At 43.8% G+C, this 17,835-nt stretch overlaps 1 protein-coding gene across 1 annotated transcript in view; it reads left to right on the forward strand.

Moving 5' to 3' along the window:
- The first annotated feature begins 828 nt into the window (after positions 1–828).
- The window catches only part of LOC121551877, an 83,651-nt gene continuing 66,644 nt past the window's right edge, over positions 829–17,835 (forward strand). Inside the window, exon 1 of the mRNA XM_045223752.1 lies at positions 829–1,115. Within this exon, the coding sequence (XP_045079687.1) occupies positions 1,113–1,115 (3 nt within the window). The 5' untranslated portion in view covers positions 829–1,112. The remainder of the gene's footprint in view (positions 1,116–17,835) is intronic.

The following is a 17,835-nucleotide window of genomic DNA, read 5'->3' on the forward strand; positions in this document are numbered from 1 at the left end:
TGTGCAGAGGAAATGAAAGAGTTTGCGTCCCAAAGATCACCCTATTCCCTATTTAGTGCACTACCTTTGTCCCTAGCCCTATGGGCCCTGGTAAAAAGTAGTGCACTATCTAGGGAATAGGGTGCCATTTGGCAGGTAGTTAAAGCCTGCAGCAGCCACTAGCCAGTAAAAAGAGGAGACTCTAAATGGGACTAAGCTATGAAGTTACCATCCCAAAGCCTAAATGATTAAAATAGACAGAAGGGGGCCGCTATAGAAGGAGGGGATATCAACGGTAGGGTGTGTTGTTATTGAGTGTAGGAAGAGTGTACGGAAGGGCTTGTGTATGTATGTGTGTGTCGACATTTGAATACTCATTTCACTTTAGATCTCAATACAGTATTCAAATTGCCCAGACACACACTCATTTGAATGCTTTCAAGTGTGTTTGTCTGTGAGTGTGTGTGTGAAAGAGAAAGAGAGAGAGAGAGAGAGAGAGGGGGATAAAGAGAGAGAGGGAGAGAGGGAGAGAGAGGGAGAGAGAGAGAGGGAGAGAGAGGGATAGAAAGAGAGAGGGAGAGAGGGGGAGAGAGAGAGAGAGAGAGAGAGAGAGAGAGAGAGAGAGAGAGAGAGAGAGAGAGAGAGAGAGAGAGAGAGAGAGAGAGAGAGAATCACACACTGGTCTGAAGCTGCTGCTTCCTCTGAGAAAAAACCTGAAAAGCCTAGAGGGGGATTTTCTTCTGAAAGGGAAAGCTTTTCTCCTCCCCCTTCTCCAGCATTTTCTCTCGCTCGCTCCCTCCCTCTCCTTCCCTCTCTCTCTCTCTTGCGCTCCCACTTGCTCCAAAAACACAGCGCTGCCAGATAAGCTGAAAAGTGAAGCAACAGGCAGCTAGACACTTCACAGCTCGGTGCTCAACTCACTCAAAGGAATGGGAGTTTTCCTACTTATTCTTGGTCGCAGACCACTAACTGTCATGTGAACCTTCCTTTATTGATGGCAGGAACTTGGCTATTGAGAAACATGGCAAGAAGACCTCTCTCTCTCTAGATTCAAATGGAATTTATCTGGACTGGATTATAAGGACAAAATGTGAAGAAAAATTCAGCAGGATAGAAGAGATACTGTCAGAAAGATGGTAATGAACGGCACTTTTTCTATTGGGCTGTCATGTGCTTTTGTTTCAGTTGTCTCATGTTACAGTACTTCTCCAGGTCTATGAGTTGTGGTACTCCACTGACCTGCTGAGTTAATAACCAGCGGGTTTGAACGAGCCTGTGTTGTCTTTCTCAGTGCCTTCTTCTCTAATGCATGAATGGAGAGTGTCCTGTATGCATTTTATTATTCAAAGCACACTGTTGGCAAACTTTGAGATACAGAGTATGGATTTCATGGATGAATAGCAAAGCAAGTTACTTACTGCCTTTTAAAAATGGAATGTGAATCAAGGTAGCCAGTGGTAGCCTACTACTGCAGCAGGTGCTACGTTTTTGTATGGCCTTGATAATGTTGATTAAACACATATTTCTTTCAGCTTAGAAGTTTACGGTCATTACAAGTATTTACCAATTTCTGTCTCCTAAAAGAGTTACACATGTTAAATGCATTGTCCCTAAAGCACAATGTACTGTATGTTGTTAGGGACACTGTTTCATGCAGCCAACTGAACACAGCATCTCAAGTCCCTCAAGTGTCCCTCCACTACTTAAGATAGAGAAAAGAAGCTGCATCACCGTGTTTTCCTTATGTTGCGACGGCAACACTTAAGCCCTTTGATTCGTATTTAATTGATGTGAATTGCACTCATACTCGGGATAGCCAATGACAGTATAAGGGCTAGCAGTAGTATTTCTCACATTGGGCATTATACCAGACGGAGTGCTTTGCATTTTGGAATAATGTGATTCTTCAGTTCAGTGAGCTGCTTCTATAAACTCTGTCAAAGTCCAGCTCAGAACCCCACAGAGTCCTTTATTGTCTGTTGGGGACTAATCCTGGTCACAATGGGGACTAATTAATGACAGCGTTTCAACCACATGAAGAAGCCGAAAGTGGTGCGACGACTGAGACATGAATTGGGATTTGGAAGGACGTGGCCTTTTAAAATTTTTATGGAGATGTTTTTGGATCGATATTGTTGGAAGGAGGAAGACATAGCGGATAGCTTTGGTGGACTAGTGCTGAGATTGGAGTCAATCAGACATCCAAGTGCTGAAATCCTGGAATCTGAGTAGACAAAAGCTGAGACTATGTTTTCATCGTATTCTCAAAGCAGAAACTCTGACGTCTGAATTTGTCTGATCATTTACATAGCTTAAAACATTTACATTTTTAGTCATTTAGCAGAAGCTCTTATCCAGAGACACTTACAGTTAGTGAGTGCATACATTTTTCATGCTGGCCCCCCGTGGGAATCAAACCCACAACCCTGGCGTTGCAAGCGCCATGCTCTACCAACTGAGCTACAGGATGGGGGAACATGTTCTTTTGATCAGCCTGCAGGTTTCTATCTACACTGCAGGGTTGATTGAATCCCAAGCCAAGCGATACCATACATGAAAAATCTGTTCAATTTTCAGCTTGCATTGTTGAATGTTACAGTAACTTCCCTGGAACCTTGAGTGGGAGGTAGTAGCTCTCAGTAGCTTCCCTGGAACCTTGAGTGGGAGGTAGTAGCTCTCAGTAGCTTCCCTGGAACCTTGAGTGGGAGGTAGTAGCTCTCAGTAGCTTCCCTGGAACCTTGAGTGGGAGGTAGTAGCTCTCAGTAGCTTCCCTGGAACCTTGAGTGGGAGGTAGTAGCTCTCAGTAGCTTCCCTGGAACCTTGAGTGGGAGGTAGTAGCTCTCAGTAGCTTCCCTGGAACCTTGAGTGGGAGGTAGTAGCTCTCAGTAGCTTCCTTTCCAAGGTTTGTCCCTTATTTACCCATCTAATGTAGGCTACTTCACACACAGGTGCTACAGCTCAAACCGTTCCTTGGGAAATTGTGTGACTGTATGGCTGCAATATTTTTAGAACTTCCTACATTGTGACTGACGTTATCTTTGTGTTCCGCCCACCTGATTACATTTTGTTATCCTATCAATTAAAATTATTCGATAACCATCCTGTGCGTGTTCTGGTTTTACATTTCCATTTTAAAAAAAGCTCAATGCCGTTATACAGTAATATTGTATGTTAGTCATTCACTACTTACTGGTCTGTTTGGTTAATACATGACAAATCACCATGTCAAGTAGACGATTGACTAGGAAAAGGTCAAAATTCCTATCAAACTTCCTTGGGTCTAGATGCCACATCAGCATTGGTGGTCTGACACCGAACAGATTGGATTTGGGACGCCACGCCAATAGGGTGTGTCATGGGACTCAAACCTTATTCAAACTTTGTGTAAAATGATAAACCCCAGGGCCTTTCATGTAAATGATCAACCCCAGGGCCTGGACAGCTCTTTTGGACGAGTTCTCAACAGTTCAAAGTCAGCAAATGTTTATTGACAGCTAAATGTGTCTCTCCATTGCTCCTAAATGACCGTGGCAAACAACAGAGAATACAACATACAGTATGAGAAGGTCATGAACTTTACAGGAATACAGGTCAATGATTTGGTTGAATCTCGAATTGCTGGCTATAGTGTATCATCCATTGTGGAACTCTTTCTTGGCATGTGCCTCAAGTCCTCTTCAGATGACAACACTATTTGACTCACTGAATCAACCCTATTGATACAGTAGGCTATGTGAGAACTACTTTATCCATTAAGGATATTTCACAATACCATGGCACAATACCACAACATGATGCTCATACAGTACTAAATGTGGGAATGTATGTTTTTGGTTTCACATTGGTTGTGGGAACGGAGCCATACGTTTCCCTGGTATATTGGAGAGTGTTTTAAACACTGAGAACAGAAGCGAAAATTTCACCTGTTCTGGGAACATTTATTTTTAGGTTGCAGGGAGGATCTTATAGCATTTTACTCTGGTTCCTTGAAAGTTTTCCTGGGAGATTTTATTAACGCTCTGAGAACGGAAATTCTAGGTTATTTGGAGGTTTTGGAAAAACTTCCTTAACTTTCACTGAATGTTTCAATAAAATACTTTTAATAACACTGCTAGTTTATTTTGAATGAACTTTGTTTTGACTCTAAGCACAGGTAGGACACATGGAAATGCAGTTCCTTTGGCATTAATCCAGCCTGGTCACTAGAAACAGGCTTCTATGTCGGACGTTTGAAAAGGTCTTGAGGACGTCGATATATGCCTTCCTCGGCGCTCACCCCCCAAAAAAATTATGGCACAGCACTGGGCACGAACTCTTTAAGCTTGGCATTGGAGCACACTGCCTATACCATTGTGCCATGGCAGTTCCCAATGCTCTAGCAAGCAGGAAAAGTACAGGATGATACTTGATGGAAACAGCGCATTGTTTTTAATTATTTTGTTTTATGCCTTCCCCAAACCATAGCCCTAACCTTAAACACTTGACATAAATGCCTAAACTTAACCCTTTGAGTTGTTTCTGTTTTAACCCTGTAACCACACAGAAATAACCCTATAACCACGTGGAATTAATGCACCCAAAATCGACTTTCATCCATAATACGGCAAATTCCGAAGCGAAACTATAAGATCAGGTTGATTAGTCACGCAAACACATTCAAACTTTCCCCTCGGGTCTGGGTCAGGCCCTGTTTGATTGTCATCAGGTATCGGGTCTATCTGACTACAGCTGATAGACTTGAGTGGACCAAACCACAGCTCTGCATATTTATTTTACACTAATGAAGTGAATTTATTGGCTTTTAGAAGACCTAGACAACATATTTTACATTTTTAGTCATTTAGCAGACTCTCTTATCCGGAGCGACTTACAGTTTAGTGAGTGCATACATTATTTATTTTTCATACTGGCCCCCCGTGGGAATCAAACCCACAACCCTGGCGTTGCAAACGCCATGCTCTACCAACTAAGCTACATCCATGCCGGCCATTCCCTCCCCTAACCTGGACCAATTGTGCGCCGCCCCATGGGTCTCCCAGTCGCGGCCGGCTACGACAGAGCCTGGATTCGAACCAGGATCTCTAGTGGCACAGCTAGCACCGCGATGCAGTGCCTTAGACCACTGCGCCACTCGGGAGATATACAGTGCACTTGGAAAGTATTCAGACCCCTTGAGTTTTTTGTTACGTTACAGCCTTGTTCTAAAATAAATTAAATAGTTTTTTTCCCCTCATCAATCTAAACACAATACCCCTTAATGACAAAGGAATGTGTTTGCTAATTTAATACAAATCTGAAATATTGTAGTTTTTTTTATTTAACTAGGCAAGTCAGTTAAGAACAAATTCTTATTTACAATGATGGGAATACATTTACATAAGAATTCAAACACTTTACTCAGTACTTGGTTGAAGCACCTTTGGCAGCGATTACAGCCTTGAGTCTTCTTGGGTATGACGCTACAAGCTTGGCACACCTGTATTTGGGGGGTTTCTCCAATTCTTCTCTTCAGATCCTCTCAAGCTCTGTCAGGTTGGATGGGGAGCGTTGCTGCACAGCTATTTTCAGGTATCTCCAGAGATGTTCGATCGGGTTCAAGTCCGGACTGTGGCTGGGCCACTCAAGGACATTCAGAGACTTGTCCCGAAGCCACTCCTGCATTGTCTTGGCTGTGTGCTTAGGGTCATTGTCCGGTTGGAAAGTGAACCTTCACCCCAGTCTGAGGTCCTGAGCGCTCTGGAGCAGGTTTTCATCAAGGATCTCTCCGTACTTTGCTTCGTTCAGCTTTCCCTCGATCCTGACTAGTCTCCCAGTCCCTCTCACTGAAAACATCCCCACAGCACGATGCTGCCACCACCATGCTTCACCGTATGGATGGTGCCAGGTTTCCTCCAAATGTGACGCTTGGCATTCAGGCCAAAGAGTTCAATCTTGGTTTCATCAGAACAGAGAATCTTGTTTCTCATGGTCTGAATGTGGACTGTCATGTGGACTGTCATGTGCCTTTTACTGAGGAGTGGCTTCCGTCTGGACACTCCACCATAAAGGCCTGCAGAGATGGTTGTCCTTCTGGAAGGTTTTCCCATCTCCACAGAGGAACGCTGGAGCACTGTTAGAGTGACCATCGGGTTCTTAGTCACCTCCCTGACAAAGGCCCTTCTCCCCAGATTGCTCAGTTTGGCCAGGCGGCCAGCTCTAGGAAGAGTCTTGGTTGTTCCAAACTTCTTCCATTTAAGAATAATTTTATTTTTTATTTTGGTGTCGTCTGCGTAGAGGTGGATCTGAGAGTCACCAGCAGCAAGAGCGACATCATTTATATACACAGAGAATAGAGTCGGCCCGAGAATTGGGCAAGTTGCAGCGGAGGTTGCAGAGCTGGTGGCCGGGGTAGGGGTAGCCAGGTGGAAAGCATGGCCAGCTGTAGCAAAATGCTTATGGAAATTCTCGATTATCGTACATTTATCGGTGGTGACAGTGTTTCCTAGCCTCAGTGCAGTGGGTAGCTGGGAGGAGGTGCTCTTATTCTCCATGGACTTTACAGTGTCCCAAAACTTTTTGGAGTCAGTGCTACAGGGATGCAAAATTCTGTTTGAAAAAGCTAGCCTTTGCTTTCCTAACTGATTGTGTATATTGGTTCCTGACTTCCCTGAAAAGTTGCATATCGTGGGGGCTGTTCGATGCTAATGCAGTACGCCACAGGATGTTTTTGTGCTGGTCAACGGCAGTCAAGTCTGGGGTGAACCAGGGGCTATATCTGTTCTTAGAATTTTTTTAATGGGGTATGCTTATTTAAGATGGAGAGGAAAGCACTTTTGAAGAACATCCAGGCATCCTCTACTGACGGAATGAGGTCAATATCCATCCAGGATACCCGGGCCAGGTCAATTAGAAAGGCCTGCTCGCTGAAGTGTTTTAGGCAGCGTTTGACAGTGATGAGGGGTGGTCGTTTGACCGCGGACCCATTACGGATGCAGGCAATGAGGGAGTGATCGCTGAGATCCTGGTTGAAGACAGCGGAGGTGTATTTAGAGTATAAATGAGTTAGGATGATATCTATCAGGGTGCCCATGTTTAAGGATTTAGGGTTGTACCTGGTACGTTCCTTGATAATTTGTGTGAGATTGAGGCATCTAGTTTAGATTGTAGGATGGCCGGGTTGTTAAGCATATCCCAGTTTAGGTCACCAAGCAGTATGAACTCTGAGGATAGCAAGCGGCAACAGTGAGAGACTTATTTCTGGAAAGGTGGATTTTTAGAAGTAGAAGCTCAAACTGTTTGGGCACAGACCTGGATAGTATGATAGAGCTCTGCAGGCTATCTCTAGAGTAGATTGCAACTCCGTCCCCTTTGGCAGTTCTATCTAGACAGAAAATGTTGTAATTCGGGTATGGACATTTCTGAATTTTTAGTGGCCTTCCTAAGCCAGGATTCAGACACTGCTAGAACATCAGGGTTGGCAGAGTGTGGTAACGCAGTGAATAACTCAAACTTGGGGAGGAGCTTCTGATGTTAACATACAAGAAACCAAGGCTTTTACGGTTACAGAAGTCAACAAATGATAGCGCCTGGAGAGGCCACAGTGTTCTTGGGGACCTTCAATGCTGCAGAAATGTTTTGGTACCCTTCCCCAGATCTGTGTCTCGACACAATCCTGTCTCGGATCCCTACGGACAATTCCTTCAACCTCATGGCTTGGTTTTTGCTCTGACATGCACTGTCAACTGTGGGACCTTATATAGACAGTTGTGTGCCTTTCCAAATCATGTCCATCAATTGAATATATCCCAGGTGGACTCCAATCAAGTTGTAGAAACATCTCAAGGATCATCAATGGAAACAAGATGCACCTGAGCTCAATTTTGAGTCTCATAACAAAGGATCTGAATACTTATGTAGATAAGGTATTTCTGCTTTTATTTTATATATATATATATATATATATATATATATATATATATATATATATATATATAACCTGTTTTTGCTTTGTCATTATTGGGTATTGTGTGTAGATTGAAGAGGATAAAAAAATAACAAATTTTAGAATAAGGCTGTAATGTAACAAAATGTGGAAAAGGGAAGATGTTTGATTATTTTCCGAATGCACTGTAAAGACCTATTCATCAATCAGAAGAGCAACTTGGCTTATAAACATTATTTTTTAGTCACTCAGGTCCAATTGGTTCTGGTTTAGACCCTGACCCGTTAGGGTGCAGGTCAGGTCTAGGTCTGGTTGTCGTTGGAGTTAAATTGTTTTCGGATCTATGTCCCTCTTTTATGATCAGGTCCATTCAGGTCTGATTGTTCTCAGGTCAAGGTCCAATTTTTGGAACCAAAGGAAACCTCAAATTGTAACACAGTATCAGTGAGATTTGAACCTATAATCTTCTTTTCTCTTTTCACAGAATTAGTCCACTGTGCCACCAGGATGTAGCTAGCAAGCCATGCAATTTAACTCATACAAAGCTGTTCATTGTAGTATGTTTAAACAGACCCCATTTCAAAGGAAACAAGCACACATTAAGATCAGGTGTCGCCAATTAGTGGGTGTGGCCAACAGACCTCAACACACTTAACAAGATAGAGGATAGGAAGAGTTTTATTGATGGTGAGACATTGTTTCTTAATGTTCTTCGAACAATTTGAGAACATGACTTTAAATAGAACCATGAGGAAACCTGTAAGAAGTGTTTTGCTGAAGTAGTGAAATTCCCACAGAAGAACGTTGTTTCTTAACATTCTCTGAACTATTTGAGAACATTCCCAATGTCAAACCAGTTGGAGAACGTTCCTAGAACATTACCAACATTTAAATTAAATGCAACCATCTTTGAACTTTTAGGAAACATTCTGTTAAAGTAATGAAATGCCAAGAAAATATTTTTTTTTTGTCAAGTTCCTTAAATGTGCTGAGACTGTTCCAAAGCCAGGCAACTATCCTGCACCATTCCAAAGTTGTGGGAAGGTCTATGCAAAATAACACATGACAACCACATGCTCACCAAGCTCTAAGAAACATATGGTTCTCAGAACGTTATGTGCTAACTGGGTAGATTCCATCATGAATATAGTGAAAGCTTCCAAGATTCTCTACATAAGGTAAATGTGGTAATGAGTTACATTTACAAATTAGCCACATTTCCGCACAGTAACACGACAGGCATAATCAGTAGACCTCGTCATAAATGTACAGAAACACAGACACATAGTGTGTGTGATTTTCCGGATGCTGATTGTTCAGCAGACGTTTGATGGCTCACGGCATGTGCCACTACAAAACAGTAATCTTGGCCTACATCTCCCTCCCCAGCCAGTTGACAATTCATCACGTCTCAACAACACGGGCGTTTTGTTCACTTTGGCAGCCAACAGAACTACTTCAGTTCAGCCCACGGCTGCATTCTGTGTGCTGGCAGGGCTGTATTCTGTGTGTTGGCAGGGCTGTGTGAACGTTACTAGCTGTCAACTCCTTGCTTTCTCTGTCCTTGTTTCCTCAAATCCTCTCAAAGCTCACTTGAGGAGTTCTGAGGGAGGAAGCTTGGATCCGCTCCTCCAATACACTTTGAGAGGAATTGAAGAAGGATTTAACAGCTAGTTTTCAGACACAGTCCAAGATTCTCAGAAGCGACAGAGAAACGTATACAGGATGTGATTTAGAGGAAAGTGCATTATTTTAAACTTTGAATTTAAGGTGTTATGCCTTTCTGTTTTGGCCCATTCAGAGAGCTGGTAGTGGATGGCTTCACTACTAAGTAAGTGAACATCACTACTGTCATGATGAGACCTGAAGCACTGATGCCCCAGACCCAGAAATACCTTGGCCAGGGTTGAAATCTCATTAGACCATGTTGCACTATGCAGGTTGATGTTATTGGGATGAGTCCGGTCCTTGAGGCAGAACTGAGCGATTTCCACTAGATTGGCCAGCTGCAAAGTCAAAATCTGCTATATTGTAAAAATTTATGAAAACAAAATGAGCTTTTTGGTCTTAATTTAAGGTTTGGGTTAGGCATTAGGGTTAGCAGTGTGGTTAAGGTTTGGGTTAGGCATTAGGGTTAGCAGTGTGGTTAAGGTTTGGGTTAGGCATTAGGGTTAGCAGTGTGGTTAAGGTTAGGGTTAGGTTTAAAATCTGATTTAATGACTTTGTGGCTGTGCCAGCTAGTGTCCATTCTGCAGAGCTGCCTCCAGAACAAGATTTATGACAAAAAACGCTAACCTGCTTATACTACACCACTGGTGCAATGTATTGTAATCTTGGTTTACTGTCTGTAGGTCAAAGTAGTGATGTAGATTTACTAGCGTCTTTTCAGAGAAAGTATCTATATGTGCCAATAACTTTTTTAAGGGCGAGTTTCTAGTGTGAAGTCTTTCCGGGGACCGAGTGAGAGTGAAACGTAGTAATTTCCTTCCTAGTCTGAGCATCAAAGGTGTTGTTGTGGTGTCTGTCTTTTCAGGAAGAGATTTGTAGGTCAAGGTACTGTGGTTTCTGCAGTGGTGGGTCTCCTCGCTGAAAGTTAAATGGATAGTTCATCCAAAATAGAATTTCACCTCAACTTATGGATATATATAGGAAGTCATAAGCAGCAAAAAAATATATATATATTGGGGGGGGGGGGGAGAGTCCATGCAATTTAGTGGTATACTTTCAGAGATTGTTGAAGTATTGGTGTCTATCCCAGTTTTAAGTTAATGTGGTGTTATGGTTCCCTATGAATATTGTGCTCTCCGTCTCGTGATAATACAACTGTTGCAGCCAGCCAAATGCACTCCACAGCTCGCCCACTTTTTGGCCTCAGGGAGAATTTGGCATGAGCAGAGAACAATAAAAAAACACAGCAACTATAAATGCTGTTCACCCACATAAACACCACCCACCAGTGTCTCCACACCAGTGTTTACGCACGGCAAAATCATTCACTGTGATACCTGGAGTGCCAAGAGTAAATGGGATGCCTTACAAGCTAAGACTACCCCTATTGGTGCTGCATCCAATGCTTTGGCCTATTTAACCAGGTGAAGGGTACTCTGGGAGCCATTACTTACAATTCCCCAAAAACAAACAAACAAGTATTTCCCTGATGTTTTTCTCAGAAAGCAAGCTCTGAGAATAGCTTGGAGATTAACAAAAACATTGTTTTTCATGCTAAGTGGATTGTCAGTATTCAGCTGTCGAAAAAGTGCCCGAAATAAAAATACATGGGTAATTCCATGGTTATGGAATTGGAGTCTCAGCATAATTCCATTAGGGTGGAAATGCCCAGATATGAAAAACATGTTGCTCTCAGACAAGGATATTTTTCATTGGGTCGGGTTGCCAGAATTGGCATGTGCAGCTCTGCCAGGCATTGGTGAAGAGGTTGAGGTGTAAGGTTGCAGGGGCTAACTGTCACGATCGTCATTCATAGAGGAGGACCAAGGCGCAGCGTTGAATGCGAACATTTTATTTATTAGAATGATCACACGATCAAAACAACAAAACGAAACGTGATGTCTACGGTTTAACACAAACCAAATAAGAACAAGAAACCACCAATAATGAATGCCTAACGGCTACCTAAGTATGACTCCCAATCAGAGACAACGAGCTACAGCCGTCTCTGATTGGGAGCCACTGTAGTATATTAAAATTATGTCTTTGTTAACGGTTTTTCATGAAGAAATGGAAGGTTGATTATTGCTATCCAGAGGGAAGGTTTTAGCGTGACGTCACATATGACAAACAGGAAGTGGGTGGTAAGATACGGGGATTGAACAGTAGAGGGAGCTATTCAACTCTTGGAAGGCTATATAAAGGGGGGAGCAACGACGGAGAGTTAGAATGCAGCAAGATTTAATTGGGTCTGGTTCTCCGGACATTGTGTCTGTACTTACGCTGGAACCTCGTGGTTTGAATAAAGGCCTTTGAACACGATCCAGTCTAAGCAGACTCTTTTAATTGATGGTAACACCTACGATTGACGTATACTACACCACCCTGGCCAACATAGATATACAACAACTAGAACATTAACAAATGAAAACTCACACCCTGGCTCAACATACTAGAGTCCCCAGAGCCAGGGCGTGACACTCACTTTGAAAACTTCGAAAAATCCTTCCTTCCTTCCAGTCATAAATTAACATGATTGAATAGATGAAAGCCAGGTTAAATGTTATATAACTTTTACCTACCAAAGCATTTCAGGTACAGTATATAATATATTCAAGGACAGGTGGAATTAACGATGCAATGTCAAACTATTAAGGATTTTTCATTTAAATCATAAGCACTGTTAGATTTTTTTTGTTTTTGTTTTTCTGGGGGTAGATCAGCTTAATATTGCAGATAGATTGTAACTTCCATCAATGTAATTGTCTGCATCACTTCCAATCCCCCATGTTTTTGTATATATATACACACACATACATACACATATACATACATACATACATACAATCATAAGCACTGTTGCTTTTGGCCAAAATGTGACAGGGGATTGTCATACAAAGCAATACTGATGTGACAAGGATGGTTTATGGGAGCATTTAATTACACTAAGCCCATTGTCCTCAGAGCCATGGCACATTACAGTATAGGCTTTAATGTATTTTCTTCATCTGTAACTCAAGATTCAGACCATTTGTATTTGAGCTTGAATCCCAGGACACCCACAGAGACCTGTTTGTAATGCTGGCCCTTCCGAGGACAAGGACAAACAAAACATCAGACACCCCTGACACTGCCTGAGAGTCTTACAGGCTTGTTAATTAAAACTAGCGGTGTATACAGTAGGCCCTGCCAAATCCATTCGCTAGCAACACAACACACAAGACTTCTCTGAAGCCAGATAGATGGATGGATGGATGGGTGGGTGGATGCATGCAGGGACTTGTCTTGTTGGAGGCCTTCTTTATTAGGCGGGTTCATCGTTAAAATGGCTTAGTTCAATTGTGTGCCCCTTTGCCAAAGGCCCTGAGCCGTGGTTTACAACAGGGCCTCAGACAAAGACAGTACTGTCCCACCAACCAACGGGAGTAGCTGTTGAAGAAAGAGAGGAAAAATAAAAAGAGAGGGGGGGATGGGGGGAACATGCTGGGAACAGGGAAAGACTTGTTGCACATCGGAAAGCTTGAAAACAGACCTTCTTATACCTCAAAGCAGTTTGTTCTTGGTTTATTTGCAAATGTGCTGCACACATATTATACATGTGTTCGCTGAAACGAGTATCTTGCACTCTATACAGCCCATTTACTGTATATCGTACTGTCCTAAGTTGGTCTACTTGCTGATACATGAGGGATAAGTGCATAACTCGAAAATGAGCCATACACCCCATGAAACCTAAATTGTGTTTCACTGATATGATCTCTCTAACGGTTATTTTAGTGATCCCTTGTTTTGGGAACAACGTGGAATTGTCCTGCCCACCGCCTTGTGTCCACACAGACATAATAATGTGGTTTTGGGTAGATGTGTCGTCTGGGACTTGCTGTCTACCTGTCTGTCCAGTCAGACGAGCATAATGAGTCACTAGAGTTTACCAACGGGTCAATGCCCTTTCTCTAAACCCACAAACCATCACTTCTAATCAAAAGTGACATTCCTTGGAGCATTGGAGAGTTTATAGCCTACTTTCCCTGCGTTGTGGTTTGGGTTGTGGTCTTTAGCCCAGCGGGGCTATTGACTTGCCTGTCCATCCCTCACAAGGGTTTGTGGAAAAATGTGATGATTAGTTCTCGAAATCATGAGCCTATGGCATGTCGCACAAAGGGATAGGGGGTCATTTGGTTGGAGGTCAGAGATTATCTTTATGCTAAGCACATTTGCAGTTGTTTTATACGCCTTTAAGCTTTTGACCTTGCTGCTGATTACAGGGTTCAAACACTAACACTGCCAGTCTACACATAGCATGACACACCTTGACAGGTTGTTTACATAGCCCATGAAATCCAAGAGCAGTCCTGCCTTCGTTGACCAGTGCCCAAGGCAGTAGAAGGAGGGAGGGAGGGAGGGAGGGAGGGAGGGAGGGAGGGAGGGAGGGAGGGAGCGAGGGAGAGAGAGGTAGTTAGCAAGAGAGAGAGGGGGTATGTAGAGAGAGAGAGAGAGAGAGGGGGGGGGGGTGTAAAGAGAGAGAGAAAGAGTAGGTAGTGAGAGGGGGGTAGGTAGAGAGAGGGGGGGTAGTTAGAGAGAGAGCAAAAGAGAGAGAGAGAGAGGGTAGGTAGAGAGAGAGTGAGAGAGATAGAGAGAGAGAGGGAGGGGGGGGGGTAGGTAGAGAGAGAGAAAGAAAGAGGACTATAATTAACTCTTCAGTGCTTACCTCAGTGAAATACCCAGGGGACATCCCTCTGATAGACAGGACAAAGACCCACACATCATGACAGATGCCACAGCAGAGAACAGACAATCCATGTCAAACAATGACCTTTGATTGAAAGGCTTCAAGAGTGTGTTGAATAGGGTTAAACCTCTGGAAACACAGGACAATAGATGCCAGATGGGAAACCCCAGGATGTTTCAGACACACACACACACACACACACACACACACACACACACACACACGCGCGCGCGCACACACGCACACACACACACACACACACACACACACACACAGCAGGGCTTACTTGAGTGGGCGGCAGGGTAGGCGGCATTGGAATGTTGCTGTCAGCTGGATTCAGAAGTAGTCTAATGTCTGTGTGGACTAGGGGGAATCCCAATAGTATAATGTGGTGTCCTCTCCTCGTCTCATCTCCTTCATTTGCATTGATCTGAAAGCATTAGATAGGTGAAAATAATGTGGTAGATGCCCACCAAGGATTTGCTTACACCAGCACTGTAACATCAGTGCAGGTAAAGGAGCCGAGAAGAGGAGGCTACTTGTCCCTATTGAGATACATCCTCCATTATAATGCTTTTGGATTCAAGCTTGATTAAATATTTGCTCTGGGTCTCTGTGATTCACAAGCCTTTCGGGAAAGAGAAGTAACCCTGTCCATTTTAGTTTTTTTACATGGGGAAATAGAGCTAGATACAGCGATATACTGTAGGGCTGTTATGTGTTGTCACAAGGATGTGGGGCAGTGGTAGTGCAAGGGCGTGAATGGGAGTTAAGCAAATTGTTATAAGCCAGAAGTCCTTTTAGCGACAGAAAGCGCTGAAACACAAAGCAATAGCATCAATACTAATGAAAACAATGCAACAAACAAATTATTGAATCCTCACCTTTCCCCTACATTTACATTTACGTCATTTAGCAGACACTCTTATCCAGAGCGACTTACAAATTGGTGCATTCACCTTATAGCCAGTGGGATAACCACTTTACACTTTCTTTTTTTTGGGGGGGGAAGGGGGGTTTAGAAGGATTACTTTATCCTATCCCAGGTGTTCCTTAAAGAGGTGGGGTTTCAAATGTCTCCGGAAGGTGGTGAGTGACTCCGCTGTCCTGGCGTCGTGAGGGAGCTTGTTCCACCATTGGGGTGCCAGAGCAGCGAACAGTTTTGACTGGGCTGAGCGGGAACTGTGCTTCAGCAGAGGTAGGGGAGCCAGCAGGCCAGAGGTTGATGAACGCAATGCCCTCGTTTGGGTGTAGGGACTGATCAGAGCCTGAAGGTACGGAGGTGCCGTTCCCCTCACAGCTCCGTAGGCAAGCACCATCTTGTAGCAGATGCGAGCTTCAACTGGAAGCCAGTGTAGTGTGCGGAGGAGCGGGGTGACGTGAGAGAACTTGGGAAGGTTGAACACCAGACGGGCTGCGGCATTCTGGATGAGTTGTAGGGGTTAAATGGCACAGGCAGGGAGCCCAGCCAACAGCGAGTTGCAGTAATCCAGACGGGAGATGACAAGTGCCTGGATTAGGACCTGTGCCGCTTCCTGTGTAAGGCAGGGTCGTACTCTCCGAATGTTGTAGAGCATGAACCTACAGGATCGGTAGGGGGGTCATTGTGGTCAAAAGGATTTTCATACTGGTTTCCTATTTTTCATAATCTGTTATTGTTGCTGAGTTGCTTATACCATCACATTCCATTTAATCACAAGTCATCATACACTACACTTACAGTATAACAGCGCCGGAGTAGATGGCTGCCGTTTTACAGCCCTCTAACCAATTGTACTATTATGTGTGTTTTTCCGCGTTATTTGTAATTTATTTTGTACATAATGTTTCTGCCATCGTCTCTTATAACCAAAAAGAGCTTCTGGATATCAGGACAGCGATTACTCACCTCGTATTGGACGAAGATTTTTTCTTCAACGAGGCGGCCGCGAAGGATATCATACAGACACCCGACAAGGCACAAATCCCCGTCATTCGCGTGAGGAAGAGACGGAGATATCGTGGACGTAGATCGGGGTGCCTTGTAAGGATCCGACGGCGAGCGAGTAAACTGCCTCTTCCATCAATCCTATTAGCCAACGTTCAATCATTTGAAAATAAATTGGATGACCTAAGATTACGGTTATCCTACCAACGGGACATTAAAAACTGTAATATCTTATGTTTCACCGAGTCGTGGCTGAACGACAACATGGATAACATACAGCTAGCGGGCTATACGCTACATTGGCAGTATAGAACGGCTGACTCCGGTAAGACAAGGGGTGGCGGTCTGTGTATATTTGTAAACAACAGCTGGTGCACAAAATCAAATACTAAGGAAGTCTCGAGGTTTTGCTCGCCTGAGGTAGAGTATCTTATGATAAGCTGTAGACCACACTATTTACCAAGAGAGTTTTCATCTATATTTTTCATAGCTGTCTATTTACCACCACAAACCAATGCTGGCATTAAGATTGCACTGAATGAGTTGTACAAGGCCATAAATCAACAGGAAAACGCTCATCCAGATGCAGCGTTCCTAGTGGCCGGGACTTTAATGCAGGGAAACTTAAATCCGTTCTACCTAATTTCTACCAGCATGTTAAATGTGCAACCAGAGGAAAAAAACTCTAGACCACCTTTACTCCACACACAGAGACGCATACAAAGCTCTCCCTCGCCCTCCATTTGGCAAATCTGACCATAACTCTATCCTCCTGATTCCTGCTTATAAGCAAAAACTAAAGCAGGAAGCACCAGTGACTCGGTTAATAAAAAAGTGGTCAGATGACGCAGATGCTAAGCTACAGGACTGTTTTGCTAGCACAGACTGGAACATGTTCCGGGATTCTTCAGACAGCATTGAGGAGTAAACCACATCAGTCACTGGCTTCATCAATAAGTGCATCGATGATGTCGTCCCCACAGTGACCGTACGTACATACCCCAACCAGAAGCCATGGATTACAGGAAACATCCGCACTGAGCTAAAGGGTAGTGCTGCCGCTTTCAAGGAACGGGACTCCAACCCGGACGCTTATAAGAAATCCCGCTATGCCCTCCGACGAACCATCAAACAGGCAAAGAGTCAATACAGGACTAAGATTGAATCGTACTACACTGGCTCTGACGCTCGTCGGATGTGGCAGGGCTTGAAAACTATTACAGACTACAAAGGGAAGCACAGCTGCGAGCTGCCCAGTGACACAAGCCTACCAGATGAGCTAAACCACTTCTATGCTCGCTTCGAGGCAAGCAACACTGAAGCATGCATGAGAGCACCGGCTGTTCCGGATGACTATGTGATCACGCTCTCCGTAGCCGATGTGAGTAAGACTTTTAAGCAGGTCAACATTCACAAGGCCGCAGGGCCAGACGGATTACCAGGATGTGTACTCCGAGCATGTGCTGACCAACTGGCAAGTGTCTTCACTGACATTTTCAACATGTCCCTGACTGAGTCTGTAATACCAACATGTTTCAAGCAGACCACCATAGTCCCCGTGCCCAAGGACTCTAAGAAAACCTGCCTAAATGACTACCGACCCGTAGCACT

Source organism: Coregonus clupeaformis, chromosome 12, assembly GCF_020615455.1.
Source record: "Coregonus clupeaformis isolate EN_2021a chromosome 12, ASM2061545v1, whole genome shotgun sequence".
In the NCBI taxonomy this organism is placed as follows: domain Eukaryota; kingdom Metazoa; phylum Chordata; class Actinopteri; order Salmoniformes; family Salmonidae; genus Coregonus; species Coregonus clupeaformis.